General features: G+C 42.4%; 1 protein-coding gene across 50 annotated transcripts in view; it reads left to right on the plus strand.

Moving 5' to 3' along the window:
• The window catches only part of ANK2 (ankyrin 2), a 581,571-nt gene that overhangs the window by 267,900 nt on the left and 290,433 nt on the right, over positions 1-23,238 (plus strand). For 7 of the 50 annotated variants that reach the window (XM_043513031.1, XM_043513026.1, XM_043513032.1 and 4 more), the window contains exon 1: positions 13,554-14,390. The exons of 22 other annotated variants lie outside the window; for them this stretch is intronic. In XM_043513031.1, the coding sequence (XP_043368966.1) occupies positions 14,262-14,390 (129 nt within the window). In that variant the 5' untranslated portion in view covers positions 13,554-14,261. Of the gene's footprint in view, positions 1-13,520; positions 14,391-23,238 lie in introns of those variants that run through there. 21 more of the 50 variants (XM_043512993.1, XM_043512997.1, XM_043512999.1 and 18 more) reach the window with 10 other exon arrangements.

Raw genomic sequence — 23,238 nt, forward strand, 5'->3', positions numbered from 1 at the left:
CACATAGTTGAGCTACTGATTACAGCACTTCCATCAAAAATTACACCATACTTTAGCCTTGTTATAATTTGCCCCTAAAGGTCATACTTAAAGTGCAGTAATACTGCTAACAGAAGTAGCTGCATAACCTGTAACTGAAAAAGCCTTCACTGCCACCAATGCCACCTTTACTGACTTAACAGGGCTTGCCCAGCAGGGGGCTATCATTCTCCATTCATTTCCATGGACACATATCAGAGGAAATACATTGTGTTTGTACAGTTTATGTGAAAACACATTTCCAATGGAGATGGGTTCATGCCACAATATTCAGATATGGATTCTAAACAATTAAATTTTCAGGAGGTTTGGATTTGGGATTTCAGTTCAAATTCGTCTTTAATGTCCATATTCCAATATTAATTTCTACTGATATACTTCCAAAGACTATTCTTATTCTCCTTGGTCCTTGCCGTTCACGCAGTGTTTGAGCAGTGAACGATATGGAAGGTCAGATGTCCAGTGTTCTTTGGGTAGAACAGCATTGTGTCCTATCCCTTATTAATGCAGGTTCTAACAGGGCCAAATTCTTCACTGTAAATGCAGTCTGCTGAATTCACACAAAGTCAACTACAGTCAGAATTTTATCCCCCTAAAGGGTCAATTATACTGCAGTTCAACTTTCTGAAGCATTTTTCAGTTTTCTGTTTGTGATGGTTAACTCATTATATATAATATTACTGTAGAGCTTAGGGGCCCCAATCATGGATCAGGACCCCATTGTGGTAGATGGTGTACAAACACAGAACAAAAAGACAGTCTCTGTCCCAAAGCATTTACAATCTAAGACAAGAAACAACAGAGGGACATGGAGAGACGGGGAGTACAAGGAAACAGTGAGATATTAATGGTGAGCATGATACGCAGTAGTCTCAGCACATCAACAACTTTAATACATTTTTATTTGATGGGATTGTGTTTTATGGGCTCAATTGTGGTTGGCCCTTTGAGGTTGCAGAGGGTGGAGGGAAGGGTTTCCCAGGACCTTCTCTCTCTTTCTGTCCACCCCACACAGGAGCCATTATGTCATACTAGCCCTGTCCATGGTGCTAGCCTCCCTAAGGGATAGGACAGGATGAGGCCAAGCCTACCCAGCAGAGCTTGATTATTACAAAGGGTAACATGTGCTGCACCATTTCAAAAAGTGGCGGAGCTGCAGCTCTAGTGTGAACTACCAGAGAACCCCAGGAACACAATTCTGCTGAGTCAGACATATACCAACCTGGGATTCCCTGTAACAAGGCCATTCCATCCACCTACTGTTGTCCCCAATGAAATGATGTGCATTGAAGGCACAGTCCAACTATCTACTTTTAGCATAAGGGAAAGCAAATGAATTCTATATCGTAAATCTAGTCTTTCTATAGGCAGATTCAATATTTGGGCCCTATGAAGCCCATGACCACAGGTCCTTGTGCTTTAGGGGAAATAAAAATGTTAAGCAGTCTGAGTTTTCGTCTTTTTTAAAATAAGTTTCTAGTCCCATTTTGTTATGAAAACTTAAGCTGATACATGCAAAATCTCTGTTTGGATGAAACAAGAAGCTGGACACTTCTGCCTACCTATTCACCCATCAACCTACACATCAGTCTGTATGTGTAACAATGTGGTTAAGTTTGGGGCGTGTCTCAGAGAATCACCTTGATAACTCTCCTGTTCATATAGGTCTTAGTAGAAGGGCTGTGCTAAGTATTCTCAGGAATGTGACATAGGTTGTGGTGAGCAATGGCAAAAACTTGCTTTGAAAGCAATCCCAAAAATGCTAAGGCAGGCTTTGGCTATAGATATCCTGCAAAGTATTGCAGTACAACATTTAATCTCTGATTCATACAGCTTTGCTTGCACTAAACAGGAAGAAAGATTTAGATGTACTGCTGGCTTTAGATCAGGCTGTTCTAGCCATCCTGGACTTGTAAGTAGCTTCTGGTACAACAGACTGTAAATTGTGGCTTTGGCTGCTGAAGGCATGGAGTTGCTGGTGTGTTTGGAACTGCTTTCAGTAGTTTGAGTCATACCTACAAGATAAGAGTTAGTGAGAGCTGATGGACAATTGTGTATACTCTCTGAGGGTGACATCCAGACCAACTACAGAAAGCTCAAATACTCAGACTCTATACGAGTGGACTGTGGAGCAGTTGCGAAGGTAAAATCCACCCCATCATAATCTCCAGTGTTATCCAAAAAGAAAAGGAGTACTTGTGGCACCTTAGAGACTAACAAATTTATTAGAGCATAAGCTTTCGTGAGCTACAGCTCACTTCATCGGATGCATTTGGTGGAAAAAACAGAGGAGAGATTTATATACACACACACACACAGAGAACATGAAACAATGGGTTTATCATACACACTGTAAGGAGAGTGATCACTTAAGATAAGCCATCACCAGCAGCAGGGGGGGGAAAGGAGGAAAACCTTTCATGGTGACAAGCAAGGTAGGCTAATTCCAGCAGTTAACAAGAATATCAGAGGAACGGTGGGGGGTGGGGTGGGAGGGAGAAATACCATGGGGAAATAGTTTTACTTTGTGTAATGACTCATCCATTCCCAGTCTCTATTCAAGCCTAAGTTAATTGTATCCAGTTTGCAAATTAATTCCAATTCAGCAGTCTCTCCTTGGAGTCTGTTTTTGAAGCTTTTTTGTTGAAGTATAGTCACTCTTAGGTCTGTGATCGAGTGGCCAGAGAGATTGAAGTGTTCTCCAACTGGTTTTTGAATGTTATAATTCTTGACATCTGATTTGTGTCCATTCATTCTTTTGCGTAGAGACTGTCCAGTTTGGCCAATGTACATGGCAGAGGGGCATTGCTGGCACATGATGGCATATATCACATTGGTAGATGCGCAGGTGAACGAGCCTCTGATTGTGTGGCTGATGTGATTAGGCCCTATGATGGTATCCCCTGAATAGATATGTGGACAGAGTTGGCAACGGGCTTTGTTGCAAGGATAGGTTCCTGGGTTAGTGGTTCTGTTGTGTGGTGTGTGGTTGCTGGTGAGTATTTGCTTCAGATTGGGGGGCTGTCTGTAAGCAAGGACTGGTCTGTCTCCCAAGATCTGTGAGAGTGATGGGTCGTCCTTCAGGATAGGTTGTAGATCCTTGATGATGCATTGGAGAGGTTTTAGTTGGGGGCTGAAGGTGATGGCTAGTGGCGTTCTGTTGTTTTCTTTGTTGGGCCTGTCCTGTAATAGGTGACTTCTGGGTACTCTTCTGGCTCTGTCAATCTGTTTCTTCACTTCAGCAGGTGGGTATTGTAGTTGTAGGAATGCATGATAGAGATCTTGTAGGTGTTTGTCTCTGTCTGAGGGGTTGGAGCAAATTCGGTTATATCGTAGCGCTTGGCTGTAGACAATGGATCGAGTGGTATGATCTGGATGAAAGCTAGAGGCATGTAGGTAGGAATAGCGGTCAGTAGGTTTCCGATATAGGGTGGTGTTTATGTGACCATCGCTTATTAGCACCGTAGTGTCCAGGAAGTGGATCCAGATTACTGTGACTGTTACAGTTAACATATGTATAGAGATCGCAGACTAAATAAAAGATGCCTCATATATTTGCACTCTGCATTTTTCCACATCGTAAACTATAGAAAATTACTAGTTATTTTGTGTCATCATTCCCTTATTTGGGGAATAATCACATTGGTGTGAATTTAGGGCCAGATTTTAAAAACTCTGCATGAGTTGTGTCCACACAAATCCTGATTTGCATACATATGTACCGATAAATATTTAATTCAGGGTTTGAATGGACTCATCTGAATGACGTGAGTAGATCATGTGCAAAAATGAATGCACATTTTTACATGTACAACGAGGGATTCTTAAGTAATGCTGCCTATGTGAATTCTTCCAAGTTCAAACTGAAAGGGTTTCAATAATCTTTTTATGAGATCTGGGTCAAATGGATTCCCACCGCCTGAAATTTGACTTGGTTTCCATTTGAATGAATCCAGTTTTCCCCTGATGTGATCTTGCTGTAAAGGCATAGGTCAGTTTCAGGTTTGTGATCATTTGTGTGAATTTCCTGGTTTGTCTGACCCTGCAGGACTCAGCTATGAGGTAACAGAGCTCTGGCTTCTGAAAGATAAATATTTCCTGCTAAATTAGGTTATGCTATACTAACTATAGTCTGAGCCAAAATACTATAGCTAGAGGAATTTCTGAAGATAATTGAGTACTGGGCCAAACAAATCCAGGTTAGTCAGACAAACATAGGTGTTAGGAAAACATTTATTCTGACTTTTCCAGCTTGATCAGACAGTTCAATTGAAATGCAGCCTCCTTTCTCTGGGAAATCAAATAAAATGGTTTCTTTTTAATCACAAGAGATTGGCTGAGTCAGTCAGGGAAACAGATGAAATACATAGAAACGACTTTCAGCTTCCTTGCCTCTCGTGATCTTCTCCAACCAGTTGTACTTGAAATTGAAATACACTATGTTTCAGCAGGCCTGACAAAGTTAATGGGCATCCAGCTAGGATGCAAAAATTCATAACCAATTTTTGCAGAGATAAGGTGAGTGAGGTAATATCTTTTATTGGACCAACGTCTGTTGGTGAGAAAGAGAAGCTTTCGAGCGACACAGAGCTCTTCTTCAGGAGCTCAGTATAGCTCAAAAGCTTGTCTCTCTCATCAATAGAAGATATTACCTCACCGATCTTGTCTCTCTAATATCCTGGGACTAACATGGCTACAACCACGCAGAATACAACAACTTCTGCAGATAGTTTATAGACATAGACAGCATTTACATAGCCACCCGAACCCTCAAATACATCTCATTATTTGGGCAGGAAAATTGAAAACACTCCTCCCTGCTAGGCTCATGCTCTTGGTTTGCAATCTAGCCAGTCCCTGGGAGGTAACCAGTGTGACTGGCTCCTGCTTCCTATGGCCTATAAGCAGTAGCAGTGAGTGTGATTGAAAGGACTTGCAGAAAACAGGCATCCATGAAGGGGATGAGAAGGTACATTTATGGCAGTGGTCCTGATCCAAAGCCCATTGAAAGCAATAGAAAGACTCTCATTGAATTTGGATGAGGTCTTAGTTGATTAAGTTAAAATATAATTCAATATCTGCATTGATATGAAAACAAAGAAAAACTTAGTTAAAGCTACATTTATAGGCAATGCAATTTTATTACAGTAAGAAAATTGCAAAATGTGTACTATTGTCAGTGGTATAAACCTACAGTTATATGTGCACCTGGAGAAAAATGATTACTGTATTGTCCTTTTCTATGCATTCAAAGGTCTTTACTCCACATTTGGGGTAGGATTTTCAAATGCACTGAAGTGACTTACGAATGCAAGTCCTGAACTTTTGTGCTTCTAAGTCACTGAAATGCTTTTGTAAGTATAGTATACACTTAAATATTAAGTTGACATAGCTATGTTGGTCAGGGATGTGAAAAATCCACATCCCTGACCGACATAGCTAGGCCAACCTAAGCCTCAGTGCAGATGCAGCTATGTTGTCAGAAGAATGTTTCCATCAGCCTAACTACTGTCGCTCAGGGAGGTGATGTTCCTACACCAATGGAAAAACCCTTTTTGCTGATGTAGGCTGTTTCTATATTATGGGGTTATACTACCATAATTACAGTGCTGTAGGTATAGTCCCTGTAGTGTAGATATACCCTAAATCTCACCCATGGTGCTTAGATTGTAGGACAGGTATGGAAATAATTTCTCTGTCAGGGACACAGTTTGAATGCTAAGCAAGGTTGATTTTTGAGCACGTTTATGGTTTGAGACTAACAATTGCCATCTCGTCCCACTCTCTATTCCTCAATTATATAACTCTGCCTGTGACACTCATGCTATCGTTGCCTGGGGAAAAATCATGAAATCACTATCTTAGTTGTGCCATCTATGAAAATAGAAGTAATTGGGAGGACTAATTAGTTAATGTTTGTTTGTGAGTTGAAGATTGCTAAGTGTTTACTTATTTATTTGGTAATTATTACTGTTAAAATGACTGTGCTCTGGTGTACAAGAGATATATCTGTGACTGTTATTAAAGTGAACATTCACCAAGGCACAACTCACTTACAACACTGTACAAAGGGAACCTGTGGCATTTCAGATACCACTGTGGCCAATTATGACCTTTTAGTGCTGACAACTGTAGGTTAGTACCATTAATTGTAGCCCTGTTTGTATCTCAGAGAAGGAGGAAGAGAAGGTAAGACAACCTAATTTCTGTTAAAGATTGTGACATATAGTTTTTCATTAGGCAATGAGTTTTTCCATTTCATGTTCTCTATTATTTCTGTTCAATTAATAACATGGATTTGATTAAAATACTGAAAAAATTCTGGAATATAGTTTCACATTTAATTTTTTCAGTACATGGTCAGTGATTGTGATTCACAGCCCAGAGCCTTCAGGAACATTTTATGTCTTCACATGTTCAGTAATGTGACAGTGAGAGAGTGAGCCTTGTTTTCTACTTTTAAATTTTGCTCTTCCATAAAACATCAAACAATAAAATGAAGTGTCTGCAGGACAGTATGCTTGCTAATTCTCTCAGTTACTGTACTTTTAAAAGATGGCACAACTGTTGTGTAACTAACAAGTACATTTATTTATTAGTTTTGTAAGAGTTTGGGTTAAACAGTGGGAGGGGAAGATGGAAAGGAGGCAGTAAACAAATATAGCATGATGGGCTTGAGAGTCCAAATTTAGACACATTTTTATACTTTTCATTAGAATTAGTTTGAATTTGTCTGTGAAAGATGGTGGCCATTTGAGTTACTCAATGTATTGATGTATATAGTTAATCAGAATTGCTTTGAATAGCTGAGTTAAATACACTGTTAGTATCTAGGAGCCTTCGGTTTCATTAAAGTGCTGTGCACTGGTTATGCTGGATTTCTTATTTAACGTTTCTCCACCCCACACCCACAATCAAATGTGTTTGGTTCTCTCTTGATTGTGCCTATGCACATTCGTCTCCAAAAAGGAAGAGTCCGCAGAAGTACCATACAAGTGTTTGTTGATCAAAACGGGGAAGAATGGCCATCTGGTAGAATAATAGCAGTTAGGCCATGTCTACGCTAAAGGGAAAATTGGATCTAAGCTACGCAATTTGAGTTACGTGAATAGCATAACTCAAGTGGACATAACTTAGATCTACTTACTGCGGGATCCACACTACGCGACGTCAATGGGAGACTCCTTACTCTTCTTGATAAGGTGGAGTACAGGAGTAGATGGGAGAGCGATCGGCAGTTGATTTAGCGGGTCTTCACTAAACCCGCTAAATTGGCCGCCGATGCATTGATTGCCGCAGGGTTGATCCTCCGGTAAGTGTAGACAAGCCCTTAGTTATCTGTATGTGTAAGATGTATTACTGCACTGTATTTGAGAGCAAGTCTAAATTTCATGGAGAATTACATTTTACCTTTTTTCTAAAAGGTTGCCAGTCCTTTTTTAAGCCACACCCCTGCCAGTTATTAGTTGTTTTCACCCAAATCTGCTTTTTGGCGCTCTCTCTCTTCCTGGGTGCTAGGAGGCCAGTGGGTGGGGGGCACTATCCCCATCCTAGTTGGTAGTTGGTGGAACAGCTTCTGACTCCATCATCCCCCCCACACCCCGTCCCTCACACAACCATTAGAACATTTTTCAACCACTCTTCATCTTCCCCACCAGTCTACTTGGCCTCTAGACCCTTCCTCCTCACACCCATCTCCATGATTGTTGGGGAGGCAGAGGAATCTTTGATGGGTCCAAATTCTTCCCCCCACTAATATGTTTGGTGTTATACCAATGTTGATAATCAGGGGATCAAGCCAGGAGGTTAATTATTGGTCCTTGAGTTCTAAACCAGGTAAGTGGGAACTCTAGCTATAATTAAGTACCCAGACAACCAGTCTATCCCATGACACATCTAGGATCCCAGTGCATGGAAAAAATACAGAGAACATTGTACAATGTGAACTCTTGGAGCCAAATCATGCCAGATGAAAACCTATTCAAGCCAATTAAATTATCCCAGAGATGTATCTGGCGCCTAAGTTACGGAGTTAATGATGACAAATATGTTTCAGAAAAGACATATTTTTCTCTGGTGTTCTGTTCTTTTTGTCTTATTGTGCATCTGCCTACTCTCCCACTCCCCTCCTACAAACCATTTGTGGCAGAGTTGCGGTATATGCTGTTGTCTTTGTGCAGCAGCCTCACAGTGCATGCCTCCAATGAAAAAATATTTGGAGGAAAATCACCCTATGTAGGAGGTAACCAAAGTTTTATTGAAAAGGATCTGTAATATCCAATCTTTTGACTGATGTCTGCAGAGGGGTTTCTTCTTTTAAGATCTATGAAATGCTCCATACAGAAGGCAGTGATTGATCATTTTCTGCTATAGTTAGGGAACTCTCCCTACAATAAAACAAAATGTTTCCTCTCTTTATGGGAGTCAGGTCATGTACTTTGTGTGCTTTCCTTCAAAATTGGATACCACCATTCCTTGGTTGCAGTCACGATACTCTGTTGAAGGACATGTTTTTGGCATGAGACAAATACAGACTCTGACCTTTGCTTGAATTAGGAGAACTGTTTTTATGGGATGTATAAATAATTTAAATGGCAGTGAACTCACAGGGCTAGTCTTAAGCCCTGCTTGCTCAAAGGTCAGCTGGAGAACGTGCGCTACCCTATTGTGTCTCTCCTGGCATCAAAAATTCTAAATATTAGAGCAGGAAAAGACCTAAATCCTCTACCCGAGTGCTGAAAACTTTTGGAGTGTGCACCGCATTCTCTTGCATAGATTGGATCACAGCCCATCTCCCTCCCAGTCACAACCTCTTGACAGCCTGGTACTGTAATATCATGTCGTAATCAGTGCTATGTGCTCAAAAAATGCATAGGAAGAGACTGTCCCTGCCCTGAAGAGTTTACAATCTAAAATGTCAAAAATAAACAAAGGGTGGGGGTGGGAAAGGCTACAACATACATATTTGGGAGTTTAATCATTTTTCTTTTAATTTAACCCTCACTGTTTTTTCTCTACTTAATTTTTTTATCAATGTAATTGTTGCCTTTACTATCTTTGTTCATTTATTACCAATCCCACCTTTTATTAAGATAGGTAAATTGACCCTTATTTATTTTGTGCCCCCTGCTACACACGCACCAAAACCTTTAGTTAACTACTGTGAGGAAGGTTAAGGAGCTATCTCCAGCTCTCATTTACAAAAGGCCGGTCCTGAGAGTTGTTCCTGGTGAACTGCAGGCTGTCAGCAGTCTTGTTCTGCAAAGCGTGCCCCATCTGCTCTCTGCTGCCTCTGCCTTCCCTTGTTGTAGGCCATCTCTGGGTGTGGAATCTCTTGTCCAGCATTGTCTGGAGTCTCATAATCTTGAGGCTGGGGGAGTTAAGGGAACCTGCTTAGGATGTCTCTCTGCCCTCACTGCTTCCTATCACTCTCCAGCCACCTTCCCAGTAGAGCAGTTTCTTCTTTATAGGCCATTTCTGAGAAGGTGGAGATAGGGCTTCATCCACTTCCCTTCAGAGATTATTTCCACAGTTTTATAGACTTTTCTTTATTAATTAGTGTCTGTTTTTCCAGCTTTCCTGCAAACAGGCAAGAGAGGGTTATCACCAGAATGAAAGCATATTGAAGGTTTTCTCGGGGAAAAATGTCTGGTGACTGGATTGATTAGTATTTATACAATCCATAGCATCTTTCATCCAAAGGAGTCCAAGGTCCTTTGTAACTTTAAGCCTCTAAACACGTCCATGCATAGAGCAATGTCACTTGGTATGCCCAGAGCTTAAGTCATTTGCCAAGATTTTCAAAAGTGGCTAGTGCCTCTGTTTTCAGGTTTCCTATTTGAGACATCTTGGAAGGCCTGATTTTTGGAGGATGGGTGCTCAACACTTTCTGAAAGTTAGGTGCTGTCAGTTGAGCACCCAGAAATTAAAGCAGCCAAAATCACTAGTTGGTGTTACCAGTCTTGGCCAGGATGTGTGCTGACTGGTTTCTATGTGCTTTCTCATTTATGCTTTCTCCTGATATGTTTATTGTTTTACCCATTCCCCTTGAATGCCACTTAATTTGCAATGTTTATTATGTCTGAAGGGTTGATGGCTTCAAATTTATTATTCCAATAGCTCAAATTGTAGTAAGGGGATCCTTGCAACAGCTCCTGTCTTGCTTTATAAGTAAGGCTATGATTTAGTTACGGAGGTCACAGCAGTCACTGATTCCATGACTTCTAGGGCTTCAGGAGGAGGAGGCGGGACTGTGGGCCCTGACCTGCAACTGGGGCTGTCTGGAACCAGGACCCTGCAGCCCCAGCCCTGAGTCTTGTGCTGGGCCCTGCAGGCAGGGCCGTGTGCTCCCCAGCCCCGTGGCTTCCGCTGGGGCTACAGCCGGGGCTGCACCCCTAGCCCCGCAGCATGTAAGGCTTGGTGGGGCTGCAGCCACGACCACACCTCTGCCCTGGGGCTGTGCACCCCAGCCCCGCAGTGTCCTGGGCTTGGTGGATGCTGCAGCCAGGGATGCGTGCCCCAGCCTCGCGGCTTTCACCATGTGCCCCTGCCCGACAGCTGCATCGGGGCCATGTGCCGCTCCATGGCTGTGCCCGTCCACTGTGGCTGCTGGAGCTGGGGCTGTGCTCGGCTTGTCGGTCCCCGCCCCCATGGGACTCCATTCCTCCCCGCTACCTAGCCCTGCCCCCCATCCCCGATTATTTTTATTAAAGTACCAGACAGGTCACGGGCTCCGTGAATTTTTGTTTATTGCCCGTGACCTGTTTGTGACTTTTACTAAAAATAACTGTGATAAAATCTTAGCTTTATTTATAAGCAATGCACTGTTGGTGATATCTGTGGTTTATAAACGTAAAAAAGGAAGTCTATATTCTTTGCAACCTATTCTCTCCTTTCTTTTGCCTCATTAACTTCCTCAATGTTTCTCACCCTGTTGGTGGCTGCTGTTGCTACCTCTTATGTTCCAGTTGTGAAGCTACAAAAAGCACTTCCTATGGGCCAGCGTTATGGACAGGGAACAGGGTAGTGGGAAGAACCCAGGAGGAAGTCAGAAAATAAGCCCAGGGTGGGTGGGCCTTGGTTACGTTGCATTGTCGTTAAACACAGGGTAAGTGGACACATGTTTATTTTGCACTTTTTGTCTGGGCTTTAAAAGAGAAACTGGGAGGTCACTATAGAAGAGGGAGGCTGAAGAAGAACCTGGGTTTTGTGTTATGGTGATGGAATATATTTTGTGACTTTTGGGTTATTTTGGAAACATTTATGTTAATAAATTAGCCCCCAGTAAGGACATAATTGAACTAAAGTGCAAAGATGGAGTTTGAGGAACCTAACGATGGGGAAACTGAGAATGGGATGCTTGTGAGGTCACATTAAGCCATAAGAGGGTGCTCCAGAAAGGCCTGCTCTGTTACACTGCCAGAGAGAGGGATTAGCCTCATGTAAGTCCCCACCGCCTGCCGGCAACTCTTGCTGTGTGCAAGAAGGAGATGCAGTGGGGCCAAGCTGCAGCTGCACTGAATTGTGTGCGGTTTCAGGGATCTTACAGGTGCTTGTAAGAACTCTGCTTTAATTTCAGTCCAGTTCCAATTGGCTGTACGCAACAATAAGAGGCATCACAGTGCCCTGCCCAGACTCTTCCTCTGGGAAGTTCAGCTTTTTTAAAGGCACAACCTCCAATACCAGAAGGGGAAGTTATACAGCAGCTGCAGTGTGCCTTTATCCCCACCTGGCTGTCCAGGCACAGCCTGAAGTTTGAAGAGTTGGCATTGTGAGGGAGCATTGATCCTCATTTCCTTCCCAACCTCCTACAATAGACAGGGAGAGCCACTCCCTAATCCATCTACTTGCACAACAGTTAGGAGAGACCTGTCTACCTCAAGAGCCAAGGGTATCCCAAGAGACCATCCACTCCACATAGCCAGAAGGCACTTGATCACTCTCCTGCCCACACTGTTGCCAGCAGAGGATGAAGGATTACCCAGCATTGCTGTTGCTGTGAGGAACAGCTAGAGTTGCCCTGCAGGACCTTCATGAGATAGGGAAACATGGTGCTCTGAGCGTAGTGTGTGAATATTTTTTTGGAAGGAGGTGTAAGAATATTCCCGCCCACCCTCTGAGAAATGTCAGGTGTCAGGGGACCTTAGATACTTTTGTGATTTGATGGATGGAAACCCAAACCTTTGTATCTTATGGGCCAAATACTAAGTTGGCTTCACAAGTTTTGGATGCAGTGATCATATTTGCATACACATTCCATATTTAGGCATCCAGCTATATGACTGGCACACACAAATTGATGCCTGTTTTATATAGGCATGCATGATAATTGTATATGGAAAATATAAAACAACTTTTTGAAAATGTGAACCTTAATATTTGTGGGATCATCAAAGTTAAATGTGACATCTTAGTTCTGTGGTAATAATACTCAATAAACACAACTGAGTTAGAAGGGTATAAACCTAGTGTGAGATTAGGATTAGTTCCAAGATTTGAGCCACTGTCGTATGTAACAGATCACAAGACATCTGTTAATGTTTTGGTCATGCCGTTTTATCATTAATTCATAGTGTCTAGTTTTAGTAGTTGTTCGACCAATTTCATCCGTTGGTGAAAACCCACTCAAGTTAGAGAAGATAGACCAGGGATTGATTTGGGCCATCTTGTAAAGAATATTTGGTAGATTATTTCCTTTCCGTCTTTAATTTGGTGAGTTTTAGTGCTGATGTGAGTGAGTTGCAATGTCCCTTGAATAGCCGGTATGGTCTGAGCAAATGCTATGCAAAGATCTCTACTGCACCTCAATGCAGCATCCCTGTTCTTCCTACCCAGCCCTGGAGCCTATCTGGCGCTACCAATTCTGTGGTGGGTTTGGAATGTGGTCAGATGCTCACAAGAGGTTGGCTGCTCTTTTTAACAAGACATCTGGAAGTTTTAGCATCTCCTGTTTCAATAAATGAGTGCTTAATGTATTTACAGCAGCAAACTACACACCAGAAGATGGGACTGGTATTGTGAGATGGTGCTTTAGCTGGGTGATAAGCAGCCAGGGGATGACAGCCCCATCTGTCCTTGATATTAAAGCTATACGTTACTGTCTGTGATGTTTGGGGAGGGGATGATTTTTATTTTTGGAATTAACAGGATGTTCTTTCTATTTGTTTCTTCTTGTCTCTCTCTTTTAGTCCACAACAGTAATTATCCCTTTTTATCCCCAGCACAGTGCTTTGTAAGTCATCTTAGCAACTGGATGAAAATAGCCTCTGGCAGTGAATAATAATGACCAATATACTCTCTATGATTATTATTATTATTTTTCCTCTGTAGAGTTCAGCTGGCTGGGGCAGGCTGAGCTGTGTGCGCTCCTCACTAATGTCCCCCTCAGAGCAGGGTTTGGTTCTCTGCTTAATGCTGCTCTCCTAATGCAGTCTCACGTGGATCCATAAACGGCACAATGAGGGGACTTGAATATTCCCAGCCTTTTTCAGGCTCAGTCACCCATGGTTTAGTACAGAAGTCGCTATCTGCAGGTGAGCAGGCTGCAGCTGGTCTCCTCTGAACCCAGCAGCTTTTCCTTCTGTTTTTATTTTAATTTCAATTTAAAGCAAGGGAAGAAGGAAAGGAAGAGAAGGGGGAAAGACATATCATGTGCTCTAGCACAGGCAGTCGCAGCAGCAGCAGCAAGAGCAGCAAGTCATTAAGTCAGACTGCACCATTTTATTCTCACCCTGCATAGAGGTGATGCTGGAAATTGGAAGGAGCTGTCCACCCTTCTCTCCACTTGATGGTTACACAGAGGTGGCTTCTTCCTGGCTCTAGTCAGAAGAGACAGTCTGTCTGGAGGAGTCCCAAAACACCTTCCTAATTTGGTGATGTGTGTTTAAAGGATGGATTTTTTTCAGCTGATCTGAAGCTTGTCTTCACTGACAATCACTGCAAATGTGAAGTGGTTTCAGGCTGGTATTAGGCGTTCATCTGACTGCTATCTACATATGTGTGTGTGGCTTTGATTTAGAACATGTTTATGTTGTGCTGACTTATGAGTGCTGCAGAGGCTGTAGCAGAGCTGTGACCTATCACAAGATGCTGAAGGAGGAAGAGCGGATTATACTGTGAAGTTTTGGCTCACCAGCAGGGTCCCTGCGGAAAAAACCCACAAAATCTCTGGATATCCGTCTGGTGGATATTGATGCCTTGGAGCTGGTGTTTCCCATTCCAAAATGGCTCATGCTGCTGCGTCTATTAAAAAAGTTCGGGAGGCCGAACTCGATGAGAGGGAGAGAAATCTCGAGAAGGAGAGGAAAAAGCAGCGGAAAATCCCTAGGGAGCGGGTAGATCGAAAACGCAAGGTATGAGGAATAATTTCCACCCACGCCCTTCCCTCTCTACGCAGGGCATGGACATAGGTGTCCAGAGCAGCACTTGTAATACTCTCTCCTTCACCTTTCTCCTTTTTTGATATCATATTTCCCATTTGCCTCCTTCCCATCATTTCTGCACTCAGAGTGCACCTAGGCTAGCTGCAATGAAATGAAAGTGCTACCAGACATGGCAGCCCATAGCCACATAGATATGTGCAAGCAAAGATGGCCAGGGGCGCTAATATTGCTTTCCTTCCTCAATCCCCCAAAGATCTGGAGCTCTGTTTCATCATTCAGGGACCAGGTGTTTCATGTCTCCAGCTGATCTGAAGCAGTTGTCAGGGAGGGGGTGGATGCTGATTTTGTGCTTTGCAGTATTAAGGTGCATTTTGTGCTTTGTGATATCCCTTCCCCTCTTTTTCTTCCTATTTTCACTCCATGCCTCCTAAATTGTTAACATACAGCCTTTCAATCAAAGCTGGATGCTACATACAGACTCTGTTCCAGTGCTGGATCTATAGGCTGGGTTGTTATTCAGTCAGGCATCAGAAACTGATACTGTGTTTCAAGCTGTAATTCAGTGTATTTACACTGTACATTGCAGGTGTATTTTTTTAGCTTTGGTTTAAAACACAAGTTTGCAGTCTGTCATTTTCTCTTCTGCTGCTGATGAACATTCTTGAGTCTCTGTGGGAAACAGCTTTGGCTACTTTTATTTCTGATTTTGGAAGGTTTCTATCAATTCATAGTTAGATACTGTTATTCTTAAAAACTGTATTAGAAATGAGGAGCTAGTCTTCATAGGTTGCATTTAACACCCTCACCCTCTCCCCCCCCCCCAAAAAAACCCCCAAACAACACCACCCAGAATAAAAGATACAGGTACATGATTTATTTGCCAGATCATTGTATAGTTTCCAACAAAGATGCAGCATTTTACCAGTGTGAGAAAAAATAGCAAGAACTGAGATTTAAGTACCTTAACAAGCTGTTGTTAAAGATGCCTTTAGGACTAAATTGCACTGAGGATGCACTTGCTGTCAGTCTTTTCTTGACCATTATTCTTTTCCTGCCATATCAGAAATCTCAAGCTTATTGTTGTGTGCATCTTCACACATTTCCAACATTACCTTTTGATCCATTCCTAAATAAATTGCTTACTGCATAGTACCCAAGATGGATAATTTTCTCCCTTTCTTTTTGTATTGCAATTCATGTATATTCTCTTGAGACCCACAGATTTGTGAGTAAACAGCAAAAAAGTAGAATCTCACAGTAGTACATTTTGATTTACAGCTCCTTTTAGCAACCCTTTGAGGTTCCAAACCCATCTATTCCAATGGCCAAGCTGAGAACTTTGGAATTCATCTTATTTCCATATCATTAAGTAGCAGGATGATTTTTTTCAACTGCCTGTATTAAAATAAATAAATAAATAAAATTACTAGGCTGTTTGATACCTTATGGGGGACACTGATAAGGTCTCTCTAGATTTTAAAAGGCATTGTTTACAGAGTTCATTAAGTTGCATTAGAACTCTTTATCAGAGCAGGAATGTCATTTCTAATATACATAGTGTTTGGACGCCTGGAACAGAGCTGCTTGGGGCAGATTGTGATTATTTTACTAATCCCCTAAATGGGACACTACAGCATAAGGTAGTTTTTATGATTATATTTTTGATTGTGGCAATTCACAAAAAATAGCGTCCTTTCTCTGCTTGGTGGGGGGTGTTTGTCCTTGCTGGAGGGCCTTTCCACGTATACCCATTGCTCACACTCACTCATGCACATACATGGCCAGAACATCAGTTATTTTCATGACTTGCCTTTCAAAAAGCCTTCCCCGGTCTGTACATTTGTTTGTTTCAAACATGGATACTCTGACCTTAATTAAAGCTGGACAGAATTAAAGCTGACCTTCCTGGCATATCCTTTCCCAGAGTGCTGCATAACCCTGATTGGAACCAGGCAGACTCAGGGCTGTCCGCATGTTTGTAATATGGTAATATAGTTGGTTGATCAGATTTTCATATCTCAGAAGCAGCAGTACGTCACTGCTTGGGAAATACAAAACTGCTGTTTGCTTTTGTTCCTTGTTAATATTCAGCCACCGACGTCACTTCTATCTTCCTTTTACTGCAGCTACACACTTGCTGTTACATAAATAGCTGCTTAGGTTGCAAAACAAACTTGTGTCAAATGGAGTGGGTGTGGCTTAGATTAACAAATATCTTTTTCTTGTTCTTTTTGTGTGAGACACATAATGGCAGAAGCATGATGTGCTATGCTGTGTGTAGATGATGTACGGTATATAATAGATATTTATGCATTTAAATTGACGAAGGAATACAAATCCCTCTACCGCAAAGTGATGAGCATGACCTGCCATCTGATGAGCCCCCTCAGTTCCCTTCACAGGGAGATGAAAGCCATCAGCATATTGCAGGTCAGGCCAATAATGGCTACAAATAAACGAGTGGTGCTTGATTACTCTCTAGCATCTGATGCTTTGGTAATGGTGGGGATACTGGTTTAGCTTCACTATCTATTTGAATTCCATTTTGTCGGGTTGGCTGGATTTTAAGTACAAAGGGGTCCATTTTGTTTGTGGGGGAGAGAGTAGGGGGAGAGAGAATATGATGATAATGAGGTGTTGGAAACTCTCTCTGAAATATCTCCTTTAAAGATCTATTGTATACTGGATATGAGGGCAGTGCTTCATTGGCCCAGAAGGGAATTTCTCTTACTTTCTCACTGGCCTTGAAGTTCCTCATTTTGCCAGAGGAGCAGGATAAGGATGACTAATTTAGCTCTCTCCTGCTACCAGGACATGGGGTCTTTACTACTTTACTTTACTTCCCCTATCTTCCAGGATACTGCCAGGTATGTGGTGTTTGCTGCTTTACTCCATCCATAGCCTTTTTTTTTTTTGGCGGGGGCAGAGAGGAAGGGAGGTGTTGTTGCATCCTGCTCCTACTCTTCTCATGAATAGTGGTAGTGTCTGCTACTGCTCATAAGTTTCCCTAGTAGCAGCTGTGTAAAATGATTCAATCTTCTCAGTTTCACCATTTTACAGGGTTCTGAATAGCAGAAGTGAAACCAACCAGGACCTTCTTAACTTCACTGTTGCTGTAGCTTGACATAGCTGTGAACAATAACAGAGGCTCTGGAACTATCTGCCTGCAGAGTAAGGAAGATGATATTGCATCAGTGTTCACACTTCCTGTAGTGCAGTTCTTGTTTGAAGGCTTTCTTCACAATCATTGAGCTACAATGTTAATTTTGAAGAAATTGAAACTTTTAATTCTTTAGAAATTGATCGGTTAGCCCACATCTCCATTCACTGGAAGAAACCTCAATTTAGCGCTCTCAAACAAATGAAAACATTTTTTTCCCCCTCTGAATCTACTTTTGTGCATTCTGTTCACCAGTTCTGGGCCTGATTCTCCTTTCAGTTGTACCAATTTTACCCTGGTTTAGCTGCAATGACGCTAAGATTTACTCTTGCTTTCCAGTAATGTAACTGAATCAGATTTCTCAGGGTCTTCTGTATATAAAAAGAGTAGATAAGTAGAGCCCAATTCTGTTCTCCTTATAGTCAAATGGAAGCTTTTCAGTTTTCTATATACAGTGCTTATGTATAATATAATCACAGATATTGGTATATGCAAATACAATATAAAATATACATAGGCAAACATGAAAAAAACAACACACAGTAGTCTGCATGGTTATATTGGATACCTAAATGTCTCAGGTGCGTTAAAAGCTCAAAGCCATTACAGGTAATATCTGTTATTGGACCAGCTTCTGTTGGTGAGAGAGACAAGCTTTTGACACAGCTACTGTGTCTAAATCCTATTTTCAGAGGTGTCTTAGGGTGTTAAGGGCTGAAGTCCCATTCACTTTCAATAAGACTGAGGGCTCGTCTACACTGGCAATGCTAAAGTGCTGCCATAGCCGAACTTTAACAGGCTTGTGTAGTCACAGCAGAGCGCTGGGAGAGAGCTCTCCAAGGGCCCTAAAAAAACCACCTCCACGAGAGGTGTAGCTCCCAGCGCTGATGCACTGTCTACACTGGCGCTTTACAGCACTGAAACTTGCTGCGCTCAGGGGGGTGTTTTTTTACACGCCTTAGCGAGAAAGTTGCAGGGCTGTAAATTGTCCGTGTAGACAAGCCCTTAGGCACTTTTGAAAATTTTACCATGAGTCCTTATTTTGAAGTGTTTACAGTATTGTGCCTTTCATCCAAAGTTCTCAAAGAATCTGCAATCATTAAGGCTGTGTCTACACTGCTCCCCCTTTTGGACTACAAGGGTGTGAACGGCAGTGTGTACCCAAGTGCTGTGCTGCATCTCCACTGTGTGGGCACTGCGGACGTGAACTAAAAGGTTCCTACTTTGCTGTAATGTAGTTCTGTTTGACAAGGATTATAGTCATGTGCACTAGGAACCTTTTACTTTGCACCCGCAGTATCCATCCTGGGGAGTTACAGTGTAGCACTTTGGTACTGGCTGCTGCTCACACTCCCATAGTTTGAATTGCACAGCAGTATGTGTAGACAATCCCTAAGCTTCACAGTGCTTTTGCAAGATAGGTGAATATGATCCCCATTTTATAGAAGGCAATCTGTCCCTGGCATTAACCACTACATAATACTCAGCCATCTGTCTCATTCAGAGCCTCCTGCTTTCTCACATTCCAAGCAGTTCTATTTTTCCATAGGTGTTGTGTGAAGCAGCTTTCCTTATCCCAAACTGTTGGAGGGGGAAAAGACACTTTTTACTGTACAACTATAATAGTTGATCTGATTCAAAAATATACCTCCAAAAGGCCACCTATAATGGCTCTGTTGACCCGCCTGACTTTGACAACCTGTCCTAACATCTTCTAAGGCAGCTGGAACATCCACCACTTTTTAGTCAAAGAAAGGGAAATGAAACAGAATTATCTCAATGGTCCTGTCTGCTACCACCTTCAATACCCTAAGGGATGTAAAAACTGCATTCTACTGCTGCTAGCCAATACAGACAGAAGGACAAAGACAGAGGTAGAATCAAAGGTCTGCTGCTGTCAGCAAACTTCAGAAGATGTGGGCGTGCAGCAGAATTTAGCACCAAATGGGTAGTCATAGTCCCCTGAATATTTGCTGAAGACAATGGCCTTGAATTTCCGAGCATTCTCTGCTTTCCCTCAATATCAAGGAGTAAAGAACATGCTTTCCCTTCATTAAACTCCTGGCATAGTGCAGTTTTCGAAACTGCAGAGAGAAATCATGTTTCATGAAAAGCATGTCACTGGAGGGTTTGGAGGTAATGCACTTATATAACGCTATGCTTAGAAAATCATGGTTCTTCTTTGGGAGATGGTCCCTTTTGAATTTCACTGAGGGTTATGCGCGTACTCCTGCAGCCAGAGCTTTTCAAAATAGTAGTGTCTGTTGGTCCTTTGCATTGCCTTGTGGTTTCGCCTGAGATGATAAAGGGCGGGGCAGACCGACCATGTCTTCAGTTCCTTCTCACTGCTTCATGGTCTGTGTCAGAGCTGCTGGTTGTTTTCGTCTGAGGTGACACACTTTCCAAACTTCCCAGAAAACCTTTTTATTTTCATACGTAATTGGGATTTTACTAATTTTGTAGTAGTTTTAGTGTTTGTAGTAAACTTCGTAGGGTTAAAGATTTTGCAACACCACTTTTGGTGGTTTTTCACCAATCTATTATCCCCTCCCCGCCTTCTGGGTCTGGATTATGCCGAAGATGCCAGGATTCAAGGTCTGCCCTGCATGCCCTTGTTAGTTTTTTGAGGTTTAGGAACTTGCTGGGCCAGGAAAATGGTAACTTGTCATGTGGTTTATAGGCTTCTTCCTGGGAATGGTCAGGAAATAGTTCAGTCTCTCTGGAAAAGGCCTGCATTTCCATGCCTTTCCTGTAAGGGTGTGCATGGCAGTGGGATAGTGCCCAATTAATGAATTCCCCAGCATTCTCAGAAAGGGAAGAGAGATTCAGAATGAGATGGCAGCCTGGGAAAGATGTATGCTTCAGGGAGACATCCGGGAGTAGGGCTTTCCTCCTTGTTCCTCAGAATTCTTGGCTCATGACAAGACAAGATGCTTATTGCCTCTCATGCAGGTGCAGTAAGCTGCCTGGTTGGTGTGTTTAGGACTTGTGTTTAGCTCTGAAAGGGAAGTGACTTTTCATCATTTGTAGCAAAACACATTTCCCATATGTCTGAACCTTTCTCAGGCACCAGAGTCTTTGGACTAATCTTGTTTGGGCTGATCTGTTTTTCTCCAGCTCAGTGGCTGTATCTTCTCTATGTTCTCTATGTGTCAATGTTCGGTGGATGACCACAACAAACTTCCTTTCTATTCCATAGGATTCCAAGGAGTTCATCTGCTTTTTCGTCAGAAGGAAAAAGCTTTTGGTGTTTAATACTTGGTAAAAAAAAATTGTAATACACCAGACCCTCATTAGAACGCGGGATTTGGGATCCATGCACGGTACCGCGTTAACGCGGGGACCGCATTAAAATGAATTGCAATTAAAGTAATTAAATTTGGGATCCATGGTTGCGACCGCATTCTATGTGAACTCGCGCCATATAGACATGCATTCTAGCGACGGTCCGGTGTATCTTTTTATTTAGATGGCACCATGCCTTAAGGCCTTCGAGCTCATAACTATTTATTATATACTACTTGTTATTGACTTTAGTACCTGCAGTGTATATGGCATATTACTGCATATCCTTTCCAACAATGAATGTATAAACCTAAATTAGGCAGACCAAACATAAACAGCTAAGTTTCAGGCAAGAGAAAGGGAGGAGACAGGAAATCTAAGTTGAAGAAGTAAGTGAAAAACATAACACCGCCATCAGCATCATCCTGAAAAAAGAAACAAGGCCCAATACAATATGGAAATGGCATAAAACCAGGACGGGAGAATGCGATTGACCTTTTCTGTATCCCCCCCAAACTATATAAAATAAAAAAGGAAACAATAAATTATTGGGCTTTGTCTGAGAGGATGCTGTGTGTATATAATAGACAATTAAGGAACACACAGTGACTACCTATGTTTAAATGTACAATAAAGTCAAGTAGTATTATTGCTTTATACTAGTTTTTTCCAGGAGAGTTTCATGTTGTCTTTAACAGTTAAACTAGGAACAACACACACAACATCAAGAAATAATAAAAGCCAAGGAATGTATTTAAGACTGACGATTACTAATTCTCTTGACTATGAAGGAAAAGGAAGTAATTTCCACTTCCACTTGGAATTTCCTGGCCTTTTTATTACCTTTTTTATTGGTTTATAGTCCAACCATAACAGTATTTAAATGCAGTTTTAAAATGTAATTTCCTTGGCTATTTTTAAAGATAAGATTTATTTTATTGACAGGAACATAAATATATGTGGTCAGTTTTTTCAAGATACATATCTATCCAAGTGAACTACTGGTCTCTTGGATAAATATGCATTTATGCATCTTTTAAAATTAAATTATTACATATTCAGGCTCTTTCAGAAGGTATTGTGGCAATGAAAAAGTTTGCAGTAAACTGGAAAGTCTGTTCACAAATGATATTGAGCCCTGCTATTGGACCCTGCAATAATGGGCCCTGCTATTGACCCCAGGCCTGCCAGATTCTTAGGCAAAAACCTTAGCTACTATGCCAGGGAACTGCACTGAACTGGAGCTCCTGACCAACAGCCTTAGAGCTAAAGGCCTAAGTGCCCACAGCAGCCATGTGCCAGCTCCAGATTGGAGGGACAGGCAGCTCTGTCATTGGTACCTGAACTATATAAAGACCCCAGCAGGAAGAGGAAGCTGTCTGAGCAACAGTCCAGTGCTGCTGGTTGCTCCTCAGATGGCTATGCCTTCCTTTTGAGGCCACTTATGACCCTTCCTTGTCGCTTTGCTACCTCGCCTGACCCTGCCTTGCCTCATCTGACCCTCATCTGACCTTGCCTCCCCAACTCATTGGCCCAGCCCATTGGATTGGATCTTTTGGCTATTGAAACCTTGGAATAACTCTGACCATGTCCTGGACTGCCTCCGATATGTACAGACCTGCTGGCTACCCGCGCACACGAGACTACTGCTCTAGCTTGTCCCCTAGCCTGCCTCGGTCACTAGTTATTACAAATGGCTAGATTGTACCTTTCCCTTACTTACGCAAGTAGGGTGATTGTCCTGGGCATGAACTTCCAAGGGATGGTGAACTGTTGTGCAGCTCAGCTTTTTTCCCCCTCTCCACTTTTGATTGGCTGTCTTTTTGGGGCGTGTGTGTGTTTTTTCTCTGCTAGCATGCTTATTTGGCTGAGTATGGGACTGAGGCCTCAGCCCACATCTCTTCTTGGCTGAGTAAGACATACTTGGGCTTTGGGTCCAGGTAAGGTGTGGAGTATAACCTCTGCTCTCTGATACTTTGTGCAATAATGGGTGGTTGGGAAGCGCCAGGAGAAGGCAGATCCTTGTCTTCCGCCCCAACTCCCCAACACAACCCCCCACTCCCTTCCTATTTCTGTGGGAAGGCTTGGAGGAGAAGTAAGCTTCACCCTTTCACAGGAGTTGCAATGACTCCCCCCACCACTACCCTCAAAGCAAGAGGGGAGCAAGGGAGGAATTGTGCCTCAGAGGGGTGCATCATAAAGTCTCCTAGAGCTGCTGGTGCAGCTCAAGCACTACTTCTTTCTTATAGCTTGGCCTAAAATCATAATCTAGCCATTAAGGTGTAAAATGGTACAAATTTCTAGCAATGGCTCCATATTTCATTATTTTACTTCAGTGACACCCAGAGGCACTTGGTCAGGCTCACGGCTTCA

Source organism: Dermochelys coriacea, chromosome 4, assembly GCF_009764565.3.
Source record: "Dermochelys coriacea isolate rDerCor1 chromosome 4, rDerCor1.pri.v4, whole genome shotgun sequence".
Lineage (NCBI taxonomy): Eukaryota > Metazoa > Chordata > Testudines > Dermochelyidae > Dermochelys > Dermochelys coriacea.